Source organism: Malania oleifera, chromosome 13 (genome assembly GCF_029873635.1).
Source record: "Malania oleifera isolate guangnan ecotype guangnan chromosome 13, ASM2987363v1, whole genome shotgun sequence".
NCBI lineage: Eukaryota > Viridiplantae > Streptophyta > Magnoliopsida > Santalales > Ximeniaceae > Malania > Malania oleifera.
In genome coordinates, this window is record NC_080429.1 from 304,469 (window position 1) to 324,060 (window position 19,592).

Sequence of the window (19,592 nt, forward strand, 5' to 3'; positions counted from 1 at the left end):
AACCAACTTGAGGTTCCGTTACTTCCCTTTCTTTAATAGCTGCAGGGTCACCAATTACACCCCTTGTTTTATATGGAGACATGGAAACCAAATACAATCCCCTTTCTTTAGTGGAGACAAGGAAAACAAAAACAAAGAGAATACAATAGAAATTTATCGCCACAAAGATGGATGTATAACTTGAAGCATAACAAATAATAGTCAAAGGATATGCAAGATTATGACACCATAGTTTTGGTGTCTCTCTCAAAGCAGTGTTTTAAAAGGCAAAGGTGTAAGATGAGGCATTTTACCCCTAACGACATGAGGCGTGAGCCTCAAGGTGTTGAGGCGTAAGATTTTTTAGAATTTAATTTTTTATTTAAGAAACATAAAAAATAAATTATACATACTACGAATCATATGAATGTTATTTAATAATTAATATAAAGCATTTTCTTTAAATTTTACCCCTAAAAATAGCTTAAAAAGTCTAAGCTCAAGTGAGTTGTAGGGCTATTGGCCATGAATTATAGGGCCATTGCCACGTGCCCATCCAAGCTTTAATATTTGACTCCAAACCCATTGCCTTTCTTGGTAAAAAGAGTTGATGCGGTCACAACTCTCTCTCTCTCTCTCTCTCTCTCCTCTCTCTCTCTCTCTTTGAAGTGAGATAAGTTTGCGAATAGTGATGATTTTTCATGAAGTAGTTGAGTATTGAGAAGAGACTTCTACTTGAAGATTCAAAGCAGCTGAGTGCCGAAGAGAGAGGCTTCTGTATGAAGATTTGAAGCAGTTGAGGGTTGAAGAATATCGAAAATTGGAATTAGGTCCTCGATGTGGGAAAAAGGTCGAGAGAGAAACCCAGTTGTGCTATCGGTGGAGAGAGCAACCTAGTTGTGTATTCGTCGATGCCGTGGAAGCTTTTTTTGCTCCGTAATTTGCACAAACAATGGGGTCCAAAATGCGTACGCCTTGTCTCTTCAGGCGTGAAATGCGAGTTTTTCTAGCTAAGGCATACACACAACTCCAAAATGTGCATGCCTTTTGGGACTTTCGCCTTTTACATTATGCCTTGGGGTGTTTTACCCTCAAAATGCATCAAAGCGTGCATTAAGAACTTCTTTTAAATCATTGCTCAAAAGTGAGCAGTTTAAGGCACAGGAGATATTAAGAGAGAAAAGAGAGTTTGGGCACTTGAAAATTCAATATCAATATGATTTCTAACATTCCTTGGGCCTTAAAGAGCATATTTATAAAGCTTGGAGTCAAACTAGTTGTTTTCTGCCTGTTAGAGTCAGTTCTCCATTCATACTGGTCGACCTGTATCTCATTGGCCAGTTGACTGAGTACTAGCCGTTAGAGAGAAAAAGTGAGTGTTGGTGTGGCTAAAAAGCAGGACTGGTCGACTGCTTGCTTAGGTTGGTTGATTGCTAAAGCTTTTTGCCTAGACCGGTCAACTGCTCTTCCTGGTCGGTCAACTGGGCCAAAACAATCTTAGTTTTGCTTCAAAATTTTAGATTAAGTGTTATTGTGCCATGACCTCTTTGTTCTTAGAGAAAAATTATAAACCAATATAGTTTAGGGAGAAACAAGTTAAAAATAAGACTATAAATAACGTTTTCAATTTCTCTCAATTCTTCAATTCTAATGGCTTGAACCTGTTGAAACACAACTTAAATACAAAGCCATTAGTACACAATAGTTTGTCATCATCAAAATCAGTTTAATGAAACCTTGGGCTAACATGGCTTATCACCATGATGCCTTTTCTGGGCACTAAGTAAGCACACTGAGGAGTGCTCAGGGGCGTGCTCTTGACATATTCGAGGGGTGGCTTGGGCGAGGTTGTACGTCACTCTTGATGTGGAGGTTTGAACATGCACCCAAGTTCGCCCTTGGGTATACTCTTGGACGATGCCATCACGTACCCGATTGGACTACTGATGGATGTTAATCCTTTTTATGCATGTCACGAATAGCATATGGTGTCATTTCCCTTAGCTCTAGCTTGTGGGTGGCAAGTGGCAAGTGCTTTTACCCATTGATTGTGCTGTTAGTACTTGTCGTTTGTGAGTTTAATGCTCTTACTGCTCAAGTCATGATAGTTTGATGACTGATAAAGGTTGAGATGCCGTGAGACTTGACCCTTGAATTGAACATAGTAGGGTTCCCACGGATGAGGATGTGCGTTGCCACTTAGGCGTGACTTTGTCACACATTAGGAAAGTTTAAGGCAAGGGTGATTCCTTATGGCCTTGGGATTTTGTCACCCCATGACACATAACCTCTTTATTCATTATAGTGGATTTGTTTGACAGTCCCTTAAAAGTTGAGTTGCTCATCCTATTTTTTGCACCTACCAACATTGATGTTCATTGATAACTCGAATGCTATTATGCCACCTCCCAAATTTAGTGATCTGGCAGAAATTGAGTGGGGTCATCGTTAGATGGAGTGTCCCAAAAAGTGCTTTGCCAATGCACGTGTGTGCTTTGCGTCTCTCACCCTAAGGAGTGTTTGGAGGGTGAGAGACTTTCAACTATAATAAGTTTGGTTACTAGCCTATGCAAAATTTTGGCTATGGTTTTGTCTAAGATGCTTCAAAAGGTTTTAGGGAAGCACAATCAGTTTTGAGCAATTTGCCTTTATTGATCAAATAGATTTTAGATGTAATTTGTGTTGCTAATGAGATGCTAAGAGGAGGGGAGGGAGGAAATGAGTCGAATCTGGATTAGAGTATCCCATAATATTACAATTTTTATGACATTTATATACCAAACCTCTACTAGGAGAGATCTTGAGATACCAAAGAATCCTATAAGTAGCATTTCAATGTCATTGCTTGGGGTTCTCCATAAATTTACTACCTAGTCATACAGTAAAGGTATGCTAAGTATAGTGGTAGTTAAATAGATCAACTAACGATATTGAAATTTGTCCTCAAAATCCAATTCTTACAAAAATCTAAATAGCTTCTTGTTGGGATCCATAGTAGTATATTGGTTTAGCTCCCAACATACCAGTCTCGTTCAAGTCCATGTTGTATTCTCATTGAACATTATACAATCTCAACACTAAGGAAGTACGTAGATTGCTCAAGTCCTTGATTTGTGATTTTTCTTGGAGTCAATGTTTGACTCTAGTGATGATGATATCATTGACAAAACCTACTAGAAAGCACCATGCTAAATTTGTCAAACAAGGCTTGAGGAGCCCATTTAAGACTATAAATGGCCTTGTGCAACCTAGAATCTAGATACCTTCTTACCAGTCTCCTTGTAATCAACATACCTCTGAGGTTGCTCCTTGGACATGTTCTTGCAAGGAATTCTTAACATCCAAATAGTATGAAGGTCAATCACGATTAGCTGCTATTTAAATCAAAACACAGAGGAAAAAAAAAAAAAAAAACAATTGGGCATTGGGAAAGATCTCAAAATAATCAATGCCATTTGCTTGGGTATGTGTCTTGGAGACCAGTTGAGCTTCAATTCTCTTAATAGAACCATCAAGAAGATATTTGAAGGTATAGACCCAATGGTACTTAACCAACTCCTTACTAAAAAGGAAGATATGTTAAGTCTTTGTCCATTGATTAGTTGAGGCATCCATTTCAATTGAATGCTTCTACTCAGGACTAACAAGAGCTTAAATATGTGAAGAAGGAATAGAAATGAAGGAAACAAACATGGTAAATGGGCACACAATAATAGGATGATAAAGAGAAAAAAATTAACTTGAAATTGGATAAGGAGCTAAAGACTGTTGAGTGCGAGTTCTAGGACCTTTTTGGTTAGTTGTGGGTGACTTGACTCTAAAAACACCTTAGAGAATAACTATCAAGTATAAGAGTGTCGGCAAGTAGTAATTAAGGAAGTCCCTAAGTCATCTCTTCAAGGAACGGTATGGTTGAATTCCAAGTTTAACTATTATCCAAAAATGAAGGAAATTAAACTCTATGTTTAACTGACATGTTATTTACAATGGAATGGGGTTTCCAGACATGATCCGAAGATGGTTCTTTTTCTTGATTTTGTATGAGATTGTAAATTATCTCCTCAATGGAATAAATGAAATTTAAACGCAGCATGTTTATAAACCTAAGTAAGACGCAAAACTTAATTACGTAACAAGTTTAAAGTTCACGCGCCGATATCCTTGTCACCTGACAACACTATTTTTGTCCCTAAATTATAAGAAATTGAGGACGTGTGTTGAATGAATAATGATTATCCTTGCTTTGAGTAGCTAAACCACATTGAACAACATTACCTAATTCCCTAATTCTAACAATAAACAACCAAATATAGTGTTCATGCTCTGAAGGACATTCTAGCAAACACCCTGTGTGCAACCTTGTTACTTAACTAAATCTTAATCTCCTTGTATTTTAAAACATCCCAAAAACACAAATTAAGCTTAACACACTACGCAAACCCAACGCAACAAATATAACTCATTCAATGATTCACTCAAACACTAAAATAAACAATAACAAAATTAAACAAACAAAATAACCCTACGTTTAAACATTCAAACAAAGAATAAAAAAAATAAGAACTTCATTAATCAAAACAAATTCAACCATAAATTATTCAATCCAACATTAACTTAAACAAAACAAACTCAATCCAACAATAAATCCAACCAAGGTATTGAAATAAAAATTAAATTAAAGAAACAAAGAACAAAAGATGGAAGAATGGAAGAAGAGGAGAGAAGAGATTGTAGCGTGGCCGAATGGAGGGGTTCCTCTCTAGGTTCGGCTGCTGCAACTCTTCAATCTGCAGCTTCAAAAACTCCCTTCAATTGCCTTCAAAATAAGCCTCAAAATGAAAAACACAAGAACAAAAACTAGGAGAAAGGAGAGGAGAGGAGGAGAGAAGAGAAGAAGAGGAGAGTCTAATCCATTTGATTACACAAGGATGCTCCCAATTCCCAGCTGTTCGCTGCCCTCAACTCATGGCCACCAAACCTCCTAAAACTCACGGCCATACCTAGCTTAAAACAATCCTTTTCTTGCCTCCCTTGCTGCCCTAGCCGTGTTTCTCCTTGTTGTAGGTGCATGGGCCTATTTTTGGATAACCCATGTAGCTTCTTTTCTTCATAACATGGCTGCCCTTGCAGCCCACACAAATGTGCACATGACCAGCACTCGTTAAAACATGTTTTCCTTCCCAGAAATCAGCCCTAGCCATGTGGACTCTCCAAGTAGGTGCATGGGCCTATTTTGATGGCCCATGTGCCTTGTTTCCTCTCAAGCATGGCTGCCCTTGCAGCCCACACACACATGCACAGCCCTTTTAATCTTTTAAAACTTTAATACAACCAATATTACCCGCATGGGCCTTCTTTACATGGCCCATGCTCTTGTTTCTCTCATATCGTCATGGCCCCTTGATGAAATTAAGATCCTTCAACTGTGTCATCCTTGTGCATTCCATGTCCATTGCTTTAAAATGCTTGGCCTTCACCCTATTCCTGAGCATTGCCTTGCAATAATTAAGCACGAATGTCGTAAATTTATGGGTAAAGATAGGATAATTATCTCAATATCATCAATTGAGCTCAATGTTAAAATATTGGACATAATTAGGCATTTAAATAAAACTGCAATACTTGATTGATGCATTTAAACACCTAATTATGCAACTTTGATGCGTAATCAGTGGGAAAATCCAAGTCAAGTTAGGATGAATCTCCAAAACCAAAAGTGGGATAGCATAGGACAGGGTGGCTACATGGTGGTGATGGAGTTATTACCTCATCAATTGTTTCTCTACTTCGGTGGTGGATTAGAAAGAAAGTGGAAAAATAGAGGAATAAAGGTAGGAACAGGAGGATTAGCACACAAGGGGAAACACTAACTCATTTGACAAGGTCAAAATATTTTCATTTAAGGAACAACACTAGGGAAATTAGGTGCCCCTTAACCGGGGAAAAAAAAATCAGATCCATTAATCTTAAATTTCCATGAAACTGTTTAAACTTTCATTGAAATTTCCACCACCATCCTCGAAATCGAACTTACTTTAAATATCTATTTTAAAATATTTAGGTCAAAAGTTCCAAAAATCATTTGAAATTTATTGAAATCAATTTCAGAGAAATTTTCAAAAAATTTGACTATTTGACAATGGAACTCATCTTGAAATTTAAATTTGAGATTCAGATCCCAAAATTGAAATTTCTCTTTTGTTAAGCCTTCTTTTACTGGAACTACATAGTGTAGCAACAATAATATGAGATATAAGTTTCATACTTTTGAAATATGATGCAAAGTTGAACTTAAATATTTTGTTACAACATTTGTTAGACCTTTTATTATCAAAGCTAGCTACATTTGCATAATAATTAATATTGAACTCATTTATGAATTTCATTTCCATTAATTAATTATATTTAATATGAGTATTGTATTATAGATATTGCATCTTATCTGCCAAATACTTTTCATTAATGCAGTTCATTTATAATATTTTAATTTTAAATCTTGCATTTTTATGTCCATTAGCAGTTTTTGAAGTTTGATAAGTTCCATGCCCCACTACCAACTTCTATCATGTTTTAAAATTGAAATCAAATTTGACATCAGCATTGAAATTTCCTGTTAAAGGCTTGATATACATTGTTGGCCCACAACTTGACAGCTTAAGCTTTTAGGTAAGGTGGTAATCTAACATGGTATCAGAGCTGGTTACCAAGATGTCCTGGGTTCTAGTCTTGTTCCCTGCGTTTATTGTGTGATGTTTAAAAATTATTGTACTCCCTGTAATGGGTGTTATTTATCTTTTTTTATCTCTCCACGTGCTGTCGGGCTGCACATGTTGGGGAGTGTTAAAGGCTTGATATACATTGTTGGTCCACAACCTAATAGCTTAAGCTTTTAGGTAAAGTGGTAATCTAAAAGACCCATTTAACAACATGAGGAGAAAACTTGTCAATATGAACAAAGCATGTGCATCCAAAGCTACGAGGCACAACAGAGAACATTGAGTTCAGTATTTGCCCCCATGACACTCTTAAGGGCATGCTGTTAATCAAAAAGGAGAGTATTAGTCCAAAAGGTTTTGGGAACATGCATATGAAAAAGCAAAGACTATTCCATGTCATACAAATATCTATTTTTCTTTTTGCTATTGCATTTTTCTGAACAGTATGTTTCCAAGCAAAAAGACCAAACCCGATTTTTGAATAAATTGAGATGCATTATCAGATCTAATTCTCTTGAGTATTAGTGCCAAAACTTTTTTTTTTCCCTAGTGGAATTGAATAAATATATTAAGAAATTTGAACCTATCTTTTAACCAATGTCTTAATCTTGATTTCAACTAAAATTTCAAGCTTCGAAAGTACGGAAATTTCAATGGAAATGAATATTAATTGAAGATCATGATCGAGTTAGCTGAAGTATGCGAGCACAAGTGATGTGGGCATTGTTAGATTACCACTTCTCCTAAAAGCTTAAGCTATTAGGTAATGGGCAAACAATGTATGTAGAGCTTTAATACTCCCCCACGCGTTCAGCTTGATAGCACATGGAGAAAAGAACACATGATATATAACACCCATAATAGGGAATATACACAGAAAATGTGGGCAACCAGACTAGAACCGATGACCTCCTAGTAATCAGCTCTAATAGCATGTTAGATTGCCCTTTACCTAAAGGCTTAACACGCATTTTTCTATTGGAATGTGTAACCAAACTTGAAACATAGAATGGAAAAGGATGTGAGGGCAGCCAACTAATGCTAAAAAATTAATGTGGGTGGGCTTGAATTTTCATTGCCCATAAATCTGGAATACTGGAAGGTGCGTCTTTTGTGTAATCTATCAGATCATCTTGGTAAATTGTAAGAAACAATTGGATTTTGTAAAGAATGGGCAGTTTTGGAGGGGCGGCAGGATTCTTGATAAAACAAGACCAATGTTGGTAAAGCCATCCAACTCATCTTTGGTTGTGAAAGGGATGTTTATTTCACCTCAAAGACAACAAGGAGATAAAATGTTCATTTTAGAGAAGCATTTCTGTGTGGTGGTAAGTTGAAAATTTTGTAACATGAATTTAATAGTAGGATATAATCATGGTGTCTGTTGTAATTTCCCTGGAAATCATCCACCCAACCTGCTTTCTAGTTGCTGCTTCATGCATCCTCTCTATTATTATTTTTTTCCATTTAGTTATATAAACAGCCTCTGTGGGGTAAGGTTGTGTAGATCTGACCCCTACGTACCATATTTTTTTGGAGCCTTGTGCTCTAGTCTGCTCCTTTTGAACAGAATTCATTTAATATACTTGTGATCATGGTCTTAAATTTCCACGAATTTGTCGAAATTTCCAATTTCTATCACCCTTGAAATCGAAATGGCAGTCGATTTCCGTCTTGTATAATTTCCGTCAAAATCTCAACAAATCATCCAAAATTTATTGAAATCTCGAAATTTTAGCAAAACTTGTCAAAATTTTAACTGTACGATGAAATTTCGTCAGAATTCAAATGAGAAATTTAGGAGTGAAGTGAAATTTCTATCTTAATTTATTTTATCGAAACAAAAGATTATTACAAGTGCTTTTGAAATTATATGAAAAAATAAACTTACAAAACATTTTATTTAACCATTCAAGATTCATGTCTAAATTATCATTATTTTTATAATAAATAATATTTAAATGATTTATGAATTTCAGTTGTATTAACTGAATATGTTTAATGTATATTATCTTACATATATGTTTGATACACATACTATTTTACAACTTTTCCACCTCATATAAAACATAGATGTATTTAATTTGTAATATGTTAGTCCTAAAACTTATATTATGTTTGTTAACCATTTCTAAAGTTCTCAAATAATTCCATGCTCTACTACTAATTTCCGTTATTTTTTCAAATCAAAATCGAAATTGACATCGAAATCGAAATTTCCAAAAATTTCTGTGATTTTGGAGCTTCGAAATTTGAGTCGAAATCGAAATTTAAGACCTTGCTTGTGATTCACTGGGTAATGCCACATACTTTGTGGGAGGATGTTGAGGCATTGGGGATTGAACAAGAAGATAATAATGTTCTCAAGATGTAATACTAGTGTCCTGCATAATTTTTACTTAAAATTAGCCAACCATTTTCTTGTTGCTGTTTCATTGAGATTTTTGTTGTTTAGTTTTAGTTTTAGTTTTAGTGGACATTTGTTTATTCGATTTTGGATTCACTAGACAGCGCCTGATACTATACTGTTTTTTGCTCCTGTTCATCCCTCTCTCTCTCTAATCTTTAGATGCACAGGGATTGGTTGTTAATAAATAAAGACAATGATCTACAATTTTTAAGAATTCAAATTGTACTTAAACTTTTAATGCATAGTTTATTAATTATCAGAGCAGTTTATCCTAGTTATGCTTAGTTAAAACTCTTGATGGCAATGTCATTCCTTGGTAAATGTTGAAACTGCAAACTCTGTGAAGCATGTCTAAACTTGAGAAAGGTTTTGAGGTGTGCTTCCACCTTTCAAAGTGTATTTCCCTCCTTCCATATGCACAGCCTATACTTCATTGTTTTGTGTTAGATTTTGTGTTGTGCCCAAGACTTTCTTGAAGGTTTTTATTTTCCCTGGTTTTCTTAATGAATGAATTTATGGTTGTTCAGCATTTTCTCTTTTAATACATGAAAAGTAGTGTAAGATTTTTTTTTTTTCCAATTGTAGGGCGTTCAAATGCAATCAACATTGCTGATAGGTTAGCTCTGCCCAAAAAAGTTTTAGATAATGCTCGTGAATTTTATGGAACAGCTAGTGCAGAGATTAATGAGGTATGATCTCATAGAAACACATTTGAGCAGCCTGGAGTGGTTTATAGTTTTTAATCTTGTTTTAGACAAGTCCTTATTTTTCAATTAGTATGCATGAGCAACCAAAGAAAAGTTAAAAGGACTTGGGATTTTTTTTTCCAAAAAACTTTGCCTTCATCTTCTGTTTGTTTTCAGGTACCATTTCACTTCCGCAATTACTAGGAACTGCTCATTTTTCTAAAATATAAAGTATTGTTATTATCTTGGGTTCATGATTTGAGGTCAAAATAAGTTTATAATAGTAAAGGAAGTAATTTATTATTTCTTATATAGATACATAATTTTTTACCAGCATTGGAGTTAGGAACCAACTTCTGTCATGAGTTGCACACTTTTGCATATGTTTTAAACTTTTTCATCATCTAGTTTGTAATTTATTGTTAATGCAGGTGATAATTGATATGGAAAGGTTCAAGCAAGATTTTCAAGAGCATTTTAATGAAGCACAGCACTATCTGATGTGAGAATCATTTGCTCAGAGAAAGTAACTTCTTCCATGGAGTGTAGTTCTTTCGATATTTGGTATAGTTATGTAGTAAGCATTGTTGAGTCTCAAAAATCAAAACTACAACCACAAATTGAAAAGCTTCGAGTACTTAATATACGAGATAGAGACCAGCAATATTGCTGCCTTTCCTTCAGCTAAATTGTTTCATGCCGGTCAGTGAAAAAGGCACCTTTATAGTTTATATAAGTGTGCAGAATTGGCCCTGCTGAGAATGAGATTTTAAAGTATTTTGAGGCCATCTTAAAGAGATTAAAAGCCTTTTGAGTTTGGAAAGCATTTTTGTCCATTTTCAGTTTTCCATAGAATTACAAAAATGCCACCTTATCATGGAATATAAAACTCTTCTCTACAACTTAAGAAGCCCCAAAAGATTGAGACTATAATTGTCAAATTTCTTCAACTGCGCGAAAAAAAAAATATTGAAGTATGAAAAGATATTGGCATTGTGCAAAGGTCAATGAATAATATATGAAGAAGTAGTCATTGGCCATCACTACATGATGTAGATTATACAGATCAGAGAGGGAAAGAACAAATTATATTTGACCGTGAAGATGTAACAGGAACATTGATAAAGGTAGAAAATCTAGGCACGATTAAATAACATGCAACTCTTAATAATTTATAGGCACAATAAACATTGTTATTGATTATTAGTTATTTAGTATTATTACCCATGTTAGTAACTAATGGTGAGTGAAGATATTGTGGTCATTATGACATAATTAACTTATATAGTTATATATATTTTTTGATCAGCAAAGAAACTTTATTAAAGACGAATTGGGCATCATGAATATGCCACTAAAGTATAGTGCAAATAAACAAAAAAACAAAAACAAACACCAGTCACTGAAGTACATCCAGGATATCCAAAAAAAAAAAAAAAATCGAGGTCCCTCTTTGGCAACGCCCAATGCCGACTAGAGATCATGGAAAACCAATTATCTTTAACGACCTGCAGAGAAGAATCCGTCCCATCAAAGGCCCTTTTGTTTCTTTCTTTCCAAAAAATTGCAGAAAGGGGGGGGGGGGGGGGCGGGTGGGGTAAGAGTAAAGACTCTCCTTTTGAACTTATTGGTATAGATCCCTTTCCAAGCCCAAATCTCATTCTCAACCTGGTGCTGCACAGACCCATTTTTGATTGATCAAGGAAACAGCCAAACTCTTTGACATTCCTGGTCCAGGAGTAGTGGAGAAGGATGTGATTCACAGAGTCTGCTTCTTCGAGGAACAGAAAACACCTATTCATGGTAGAGAAGCTGTTCTTCTGAAGGTTGTCATGGGTGAGGATCTTCCCCAGAGCAACCCCTCAAGTGAAAAAAAAGAAAAAGAAAAACCAACCTTGAAAAGGCCTGCAGTTTTCCAAATGGGCTTGCAAGGAAAAGAGCTAATGCATTCCATGCAGCTAAGGTTGTTGAAATCGGACTTGACTGTGAAAATTCCCTCCTTGCTCAAGGACCACTTGGTATTGTTGGAGGAGCCCTGACCCTAAACATTGTAAAGGTTGCTGTAAAAATCAATAAAAGTATCAACTTTCCAGTCAAAAACATTTCTAATCAGTGGAATGCGCCAAAGGTTCCCATGAGTTGAGCATTCCTGGTGATGGCAGATGAGGGCATTTTTGTCGCAGGCAAGTCTATAAATAGATGGGAATGAAGTGCTAAGTTGGGAGCCACCACATCAGACATCGTACCAAAAAAATACCTCACAATATCCCACATAAAAATGAATGTGAGAAAATAAATTCTCCCACCCTTTCCTAATGAATTTCTAGACACTAGTACCATAGTCATCAGTCGCCTCTTTGGAGGCCCAGCCATTGTGATGAAGGCCATATTTAGAAGCAATAACTTCCCTCCAAAAATGATTCTTCTGAGACATGAACTCCAAAGCCATTTTCCCAAGAGTGCCTTATGAAAAAGGAGAAGGGATCTAAGACCATACTGTTAACTTGATATCAGAGCATGTTCCTGAGACCTAAATCCTGTGCCATAGACATTGTCAGGATGAGCCCTAAAACCCTAAATCCTCTATATATCTGCCACTGACGAGAATTGCTAGCACCATTGTAGACCTAAAAACCAGCTAAGAGTTACTAGAAGACAAAATAGGCGAAAATTTCCTAGACTATATTGCCAACATGGATGCCAAAATTTTGGGAATTGGAGGTGGTGGACCACAACAAAAGACTAGATCCCATTGATTTGAGGAAATAAAATAGGTGTACAACATGTTATAGTTGGACCGACAATGAGACACTCACACTAAACAACAAACACCCTTACACACTCTGAATAGCTCCAGCTAGTGTTTCTAGATAGAAATAGAGAGAATTCTATAGAAAGTTCTAGAGAGGGGTAGAGAATTATCAAAAAAATGTTCCTAGAAAGGGAGAGAAGGAGAAGTTTCTAAGGAGAGAGGGAATAAAATTCTAGAAAGAGACGGAGAAATAATTCGAGAGAATGTGTCAATGCGTCAATGCTCTCTAAACACTCCCCCCTCAATGATTACTCTCTCTCAATGTCATTGTAGAAGTCATACCAAGTTGCTTCCTAAATCCTTCAAACTTGACACCATTTGAGTCCTTTGGTAAGTAGGTCTACAACTTGGCTTTCAGTCTTGATGTACTTCATATCAATCTCTTTTTGCATCATTTTCTCTCTGATGGAATGATAATGCACCTCCACTTGTTTAGTTCTAGCATGGAATATAGGGTTCTTTGCCAAGCATGTTGCTGATTGATTATCGTAGTATAGTAGTATTGAATAATAAATTGGTTGATGAAGATCCTCCATTAGTTGCATTAACCACATACTTTATTGTGCTGCCATTTTTGCTGCACTGTACTCTGCCTGAGTAGTTGATAGTGAAACTATTGGTTGTCTTCTACTGCACCAATTGATTGCTACAAAGCCAAGATTGAACATGTACCCAATAGTCGAACGACGTGTGTCATGATCACAAGCATAATCTGCATCACAATACCCTTTATTTTCACTTGTTCCTGCTTTGCTATATAAGAGCCCAAAGTCGATAGTTCCTTCACAAACCTTAGAATTCGTTGTGCTGCATCTAGATGAGTCTTATTTGGTTTCTGCATGCACCAACTCCCCACACTGATTGCAAATGATATATCTGGTCATGTCATGTAAGGTAGATTAATCCTCCCACTATTTGCCTATATATTGTCACATCTTCCAAGTTGTTGCCTTCTACTGACCAAAGTCTTGCATTGCTTCCATTGGAGTGGCAGTTGATCATCCCAAATTTTGTAACAGATTTTTTCCATTCTTTTGTTGACATAAGAATAATCATTCATTAGTTTGCTCCACCTCAAGACCAAGAAAATATTTAAGCTCTTCAAAATCCTTCATTTGGAACCAAATTGAAAGATTAACTCTGGTTTGATTTATCTCCACTTGATCATGTCCATTGATTATCGGATCATCAACATATATGAGGACTATTGCCAATCTTCTTCTTTGGGCCTTTATGAACAAGTTTGAGTCTTCTAATAATACGGAGTAGCTGCTCTGCATTATGAATTTTTCTTACAATACCAGGCTTTTGGTACTTGCTTCATAAAATGATTTCTTTAGTTTGCACACAGTCCTTATGCTCCTTGCTCTCAACCCGTTTTGGTTGTTTCGTATACATGGCTCTATCCAATTCTCCATGCACGAATGCATTCTTTACGTCCATTTGCCAAAGCTTCAAAGAGTTGCTGGCTGCAAGTGCAAGCAAGAAACATATGGTGGTAATTTTTACTACTAGGCTAAATGTTTCATCATAATCTAGCCCATATTTTTGAGAGGATCCTCAAGCCTATCAGTTGATCCATCAAGCCAAAGCTTTACTCTGTAAACCCATTTGCAAGATATAGCTTTCACATCCTTAGGCATTGGCACTAAATCGTAAATCTTGTTTTGTTCTAGTGCTTGAATTTCTTCCTCCATTGCCTTCTTCCGTTCTATCCTCTATGATGCTTCTTCAAATGAAGTTGGTTTTTGTACTCCACTTTCTTCAGTAAAAGCTGCATTTGCATATTTGGGATTCGCCCTTCATTGTCTCGTGGACCTGTGAAGCTGTAGCTGAGGAGCTTCTTCTTCATCCAACCTTCTAGTTGACTCCACTGATCTTCTTCAGCAACCATATGATGCATTCCCGTCTACCATGGGCTTCTAGATTTTTCTGGAGACTCAACTCTGGATTCTTATCTAATTTGACCTTCCAGGGGTTCAGCTTCTTCAACACCTTAAGGCATATGCCTTACCTCGCCAGAGGTAAAAACACTTAGCCTTGCACCTTTTCACTTTTTAAAACATTGGTTGTGCATGTGCAACACTGTAGGAATAATTGTGGTATTGTTGGAAGCTGTTTGTCGGTGCTAACTGAGTTTTTTAGGGCCAGAAACAGTGTTATGTTGCTGTATTTGTGATTTGTTCTGGTTGTTTATCTTGTTTGTTGCGTGTCTGTGACTTGTTCCAATGATCCAGGTTATGTGTGTTGGGATGGAGTTTATGAATCCCGAAAGTATATTTCCTTGATTGTTGGTGCATGTACAGCCAAGAAGTTGGACCCAAGGTCTTAAATTTCGATTTCGACTCAAATTTCGAAGCTCTAAAAGTACGGAAATTTTGACGGAAATTTCGATTTCGATGTCAATTTCAATTTTGATTTGAAAAAATAACGGAAATTAGTAATAAAGCATGGAATTCTTTGTGAAACTTTAGAAATGGTTAACAAACATAATAATATAAGTTTAGGACTAATATATTACAAATTAAATACATCTATGTTTTGTAGGAGGTGGAAAACTTGTAAAATAGTATGTGTATTAAACATATTTGTAAGATAATATACATTAAACATATTCAGTTAATACAAATGAAATTCATAAATCATTTAAATATTATTTAGTACACAGATAATGATAGTTTAGACATGAATGGTTAAATAAAATGTTACTGTAAGTTTATTTTTTCATATAATTTCAAAAGCACTTGTAATAATCTTTTGTTTCAATAAAATAAATAAAATAAATTAAGATAGAAATTTCGCTTCACTCCTAAATTTCTCATTTGAATTCTGACAAAATTTCATCATATAGTTAAAATTTCGACAAGTTTCGCTAAAATTTCAAAATTTCGATAAATTTTGGATGATTCGTTGAGATTTCGACGGAAATTATGCAAGGCGGAAATCGACTGCCATTTCGATTTCGAGGGTGACGGAAATCGGAAATTTTGACGGAAATTTCGACAATTTCAAGGAAATTTAAGACCATGGTTGGACCCAAAGAATTGTGTAATGCTTTGAGATTGTCAAGATCTATTTGACAGGCTTAGGCTAATCACAACACTAGTTTAAATTAAGGTCCAATGGCACTACATGGAAAGAAGTATGGGTTATTTCAAACTCTTATATTCCAGCCTTGGAGTACTTTTAATTACAACAAGGAGTCACAAGGTGCTTCGTAAAGATGAACTCAATTGCAAGGAACTCAACACCGTGCAACCCATAGCAGTCAATGTCAATGAGACCCAAAAGTGAAAGGAGCAGATGATAGTCCTTTGGTTCTTAGGGGGGTTGAAACCCGAGTTTGATGTCATCTGGTCCCAGATTCTTGGCAATGTGGAGTTGCCATCTCATGTCCTTTGCTTTCTCTAGTACCTATTCCTCAACCCCTTGTTCATTGTTTTAATCTCTAGCTTCAAGAAGATTGCTTTTTTGTGCAAAGTGATTTTAGTTTTCAACCAAGTACTCACCGAAGTTCCTAGGGTGGTTTGAGTGGTCATGGCGAAAGGGATGGACATGGTAAAGGCCCCCCACACAAGTTTACTCATTGTAGAGGAGGAGCTCATTTGATCGAGCAGTGTTGGGACCTTCATGGTAAACTGCCACACATAACCAATGCAGCAACCACTGATTCCATTATCCCTTTAGTGGGGAGCAACATACTATATATGTTTTAGTGGAACAATATTCAAAGTTCTATTAGGCATCCCAGTGAGCTCAGCCCTTTGCATCTTGCTTAGATAAATAACTCTACAAGATCACCCCATTTCTTTTCCTTTTCAACGTGAATTCCTCCGTTATCCTTCTCTAATCCTAGCTTTAAATAGTTTTGAGATTCCTCAACATAATAACTAGTCTCTTTTTTAAGAGCTTCTCACGTTCTTGGTGGATTGTAGACAATGTTTGTGCTCCTTTATATCTGTTGAAATATTTGGTGAATTGGAAGACCCAATCACAATAATAGGCTGCACTCTCTATTTATAATATATATCAAGTATGTAACAATGACCACAATACTCTTATTAACTCTTGCCTACTACAAACACACCACAACACATGCTAAATGACCAAAATAACAATTAACGACCAAAATAACCAGCAACACTCCCCCTTCTACTGGAGCATAGATATCATGCTCCTAGCTTGTTACAAATGAGTTTAACATGAGAACCCCTCAAAGCTTTTGTGCATAAATCTGCAAGTTGCAATTAATACTTCACACGAGTGGATGCAATGAGCTTCTACAAACAAAGTGACAATCAAGTCCATAGATCAAGAGTTTGGAAACTAGGTTCTTTCAACATGTTTTTTAACCAAACATGTTAACATGCAGTGTGAGCCGTAGCACGATACTCTAAGTTAGCACTTCACTTCGCCCTTATCACCAACAAAAATACAATAACCGGTTGTGGATCATCTATTGGAAGGTGACCCAGCCCAATCTTCATTTGTATATCCTTGAATATAAGTGTGACGTTGATCGTGATATAAGAAACCTCTTGTAGAGTCCTAGGTGCACCTTTGAGGTATCAAGAAGCAAATTGTAATCAAGAAACTAGATCACAACACTTATTGGAAAGATATATCTAAGTGTGACAGTTCATTTTTTCCCAAAAGTATCTGACATCGTCCGAGGTCAGCTAACAAATTACCCATATTTGTCACTAACTATCAAGATTATCCTAACAATCCAGTCTCATCCAAGAGGTCAAGAACGTACTCCCTCTGCGACAAAATGGTTCCTATGCAAGACTTGGATACTTCTATACAAAAGAAGTATTTCATGATCCTAAATCTCTAATCAAAATTTATAATTTAGGCATCAGACACCTTAATCTTCATCACCAATAATCACAATATCATCCACATACACAGGTTGAATCCTATTGGACAAGATACGATAATGAAATACAAATTGCTCACTGTTGAAGGCCAAACTCAAGTACTACAGTACTCAATTGTCCAAACCATGCTCTTGGGGACTACCTTCAGCCAAACAATGATTTATTGAGCCTACACACTAAGGTTGACTCCCTCTGATAAACCTAGGTGGTTGCTCCATATAAACCACTTGAAGCTCGCAATGTAGGAACATATTCTTCATATTTAATTTATGCATGGGCTAATAACACATGGTGGCTAAGGAGATGAGAAAAGGAACTAAGACCAAGCAGTATGTGTCTAAATAATCCAAACTCTACACCTTAGGGTGAGTTTGGCCCCCTTTCTTGTTCCAACTTCTCCTTTTTAAAAGCAAAAGTTGGGTATAACGTGCTTGTCAAACAACTTTTTCAGCATTCAAATGCCAACTTTCACCTTTTTGAGGGAGCTTTTAAAAGCTACAGATTTGAAGTTTTTAAAAGCTAAAATCTATCTTTTCCCTGAAAAAATATTTTATTTCATTATTATCCTTGTTTTTTTTTTCAAATATTACATAACTATCAATGCCTTAATTATATATATATATATATATTAAAAAAAAAACCATACCCATTTTAATCATTTTAAATACTTTTAGGCACCTTACAACTTTTTTACCAAGCACTCAAAGTCTACTTTTTCTTTCTAATATATATATATATATATTAAAAAAAAAAAAACCATACCCATTTTAAATACTTTTAGGCACCTTACAACTTTTTTACCAAGCACTCAAAAGTCTACTTTTTCTTTCTAATAGTTCCTTTTTGGCAAGGGAGCCAAACAATTTTTGCAACAATGTCAATCACCTCCTTTTCATTAGTTCCTTTTCAAAAGTCACAAAGGGGTCAAACTAAGTCTAAATGTACCCTTAACAACAAGGTGGGCTTTCAAATGAACCAAAAAACCGATTGACCTTCTTTGTAACCCATTAACAACCAAGTACAAACTTACTACAAGGAAGAGGTACCAATTCCCAAGTACCATTATCCCCTAATGTACCGTGTCTCTTGGACTTCCTTCATCCAAAATGGGCTAAGGCTTCAAAAAAACACATTTAGGGAGAGTGGCAAAAGAAAGAGCATTGACAAAGTAATAATACTAGAGTGATAAGAATTCATGGAAAATGACATTAGATATGGGATGTTGTACAAAGGAGCATCTACCATACTATTCTAAGTCTTTGAGCACTCTTGACCTCAATGATTCCCTTGCTTTTTAGATGAGGAACCAAAGACTTAGTCGTGGAAGTTGGAAGAAGCTCTCTTCCTTTCAGTTATTGTCATGTTTACACCTGCAAATTAGGACCATCAAGGTGATGAGGACTCAAACTAGATGAAGATGTAGACGGGTGACTAGGTAGAGATAATGTTCCAAAATCAGGAAAGTTCGGAAAAGCAAGGGACTCATTGAGGTCAAGAGTGCTCAAAGACTTAGAATAGTATGGTTTAGATTCAAAGAAGGTAACGTTGATAGAGACAAAGAAATTATGCAAGATAGGATATTTGAGTAGATAAGTAGCCTAGAAAGACACATTTTAAACATAAGAATCCAACTTATCCACCCAAGGGTTAAGTGATGAATAAAGAAGACACGCTTGAATATACATGGAGGTAAAGAGAATAAAGGAGCATTTGGGAAGAGCATAGAAAAGGAATTTTCCAAACAAGAACCATGGATGGCAATCCTAGAATCAGGCTTAAAACGCCAATTTACCTTTCCATAGCTCAATCAACACTTTAGGAACATCCATTTGGTAAAGTAGGGTACAAGCGAATTCAAGGATGTGTTTATTTTTCCTCTCTACAACTCCACTTTTTTGTGGAGTGTAGGCACAAGATGACTAATGGGCAATACCAGAATTAGTTATATAGGTAGTGAATTGGATACTAAAATGCTCCTTAGCATTGTCTCTATGAAATTGAATAGAAAATTTCAAATTGAGTTTTTATTTTAGAACAAAATGCAGAAAAGATATGAAACAACTTAGAACTATCCTTGATTAAATAAATCCAAGTCATACATAAATA

At 35.9% G+C, this 19,592-nt stretch overlaps 1 protein-coding gene across 7 annotated transcripts in view; it reads left to right on the top strand.

Annotated features, from left to right (window-relative positions):
* Window positions 1–19,592, top strand: part of LOC131146093 (uncharacterized) — a 91,816-nt gene that overhangs the window by 42,680 nt on the left and 29,544 nt on the right. For all 7 annotated transcript variants that reach the window (XM_058095391.1, XM_058095392.1, XM_058095389.1 and 4 more), the window contains exons 17-18: window positions 9,691–9,794; window positions 10,223–10,293. In XM_058095391.1, coding sequence (XP_057951374.1) covers window positions 9,691–9,794; window positions 10,223–10,293 — 175 coding nt within the window. The remainder of the gene's footprint in view (window positions 1–9,690; window positions 9,795–10,222; window positions 10,294–19,592) is intronic.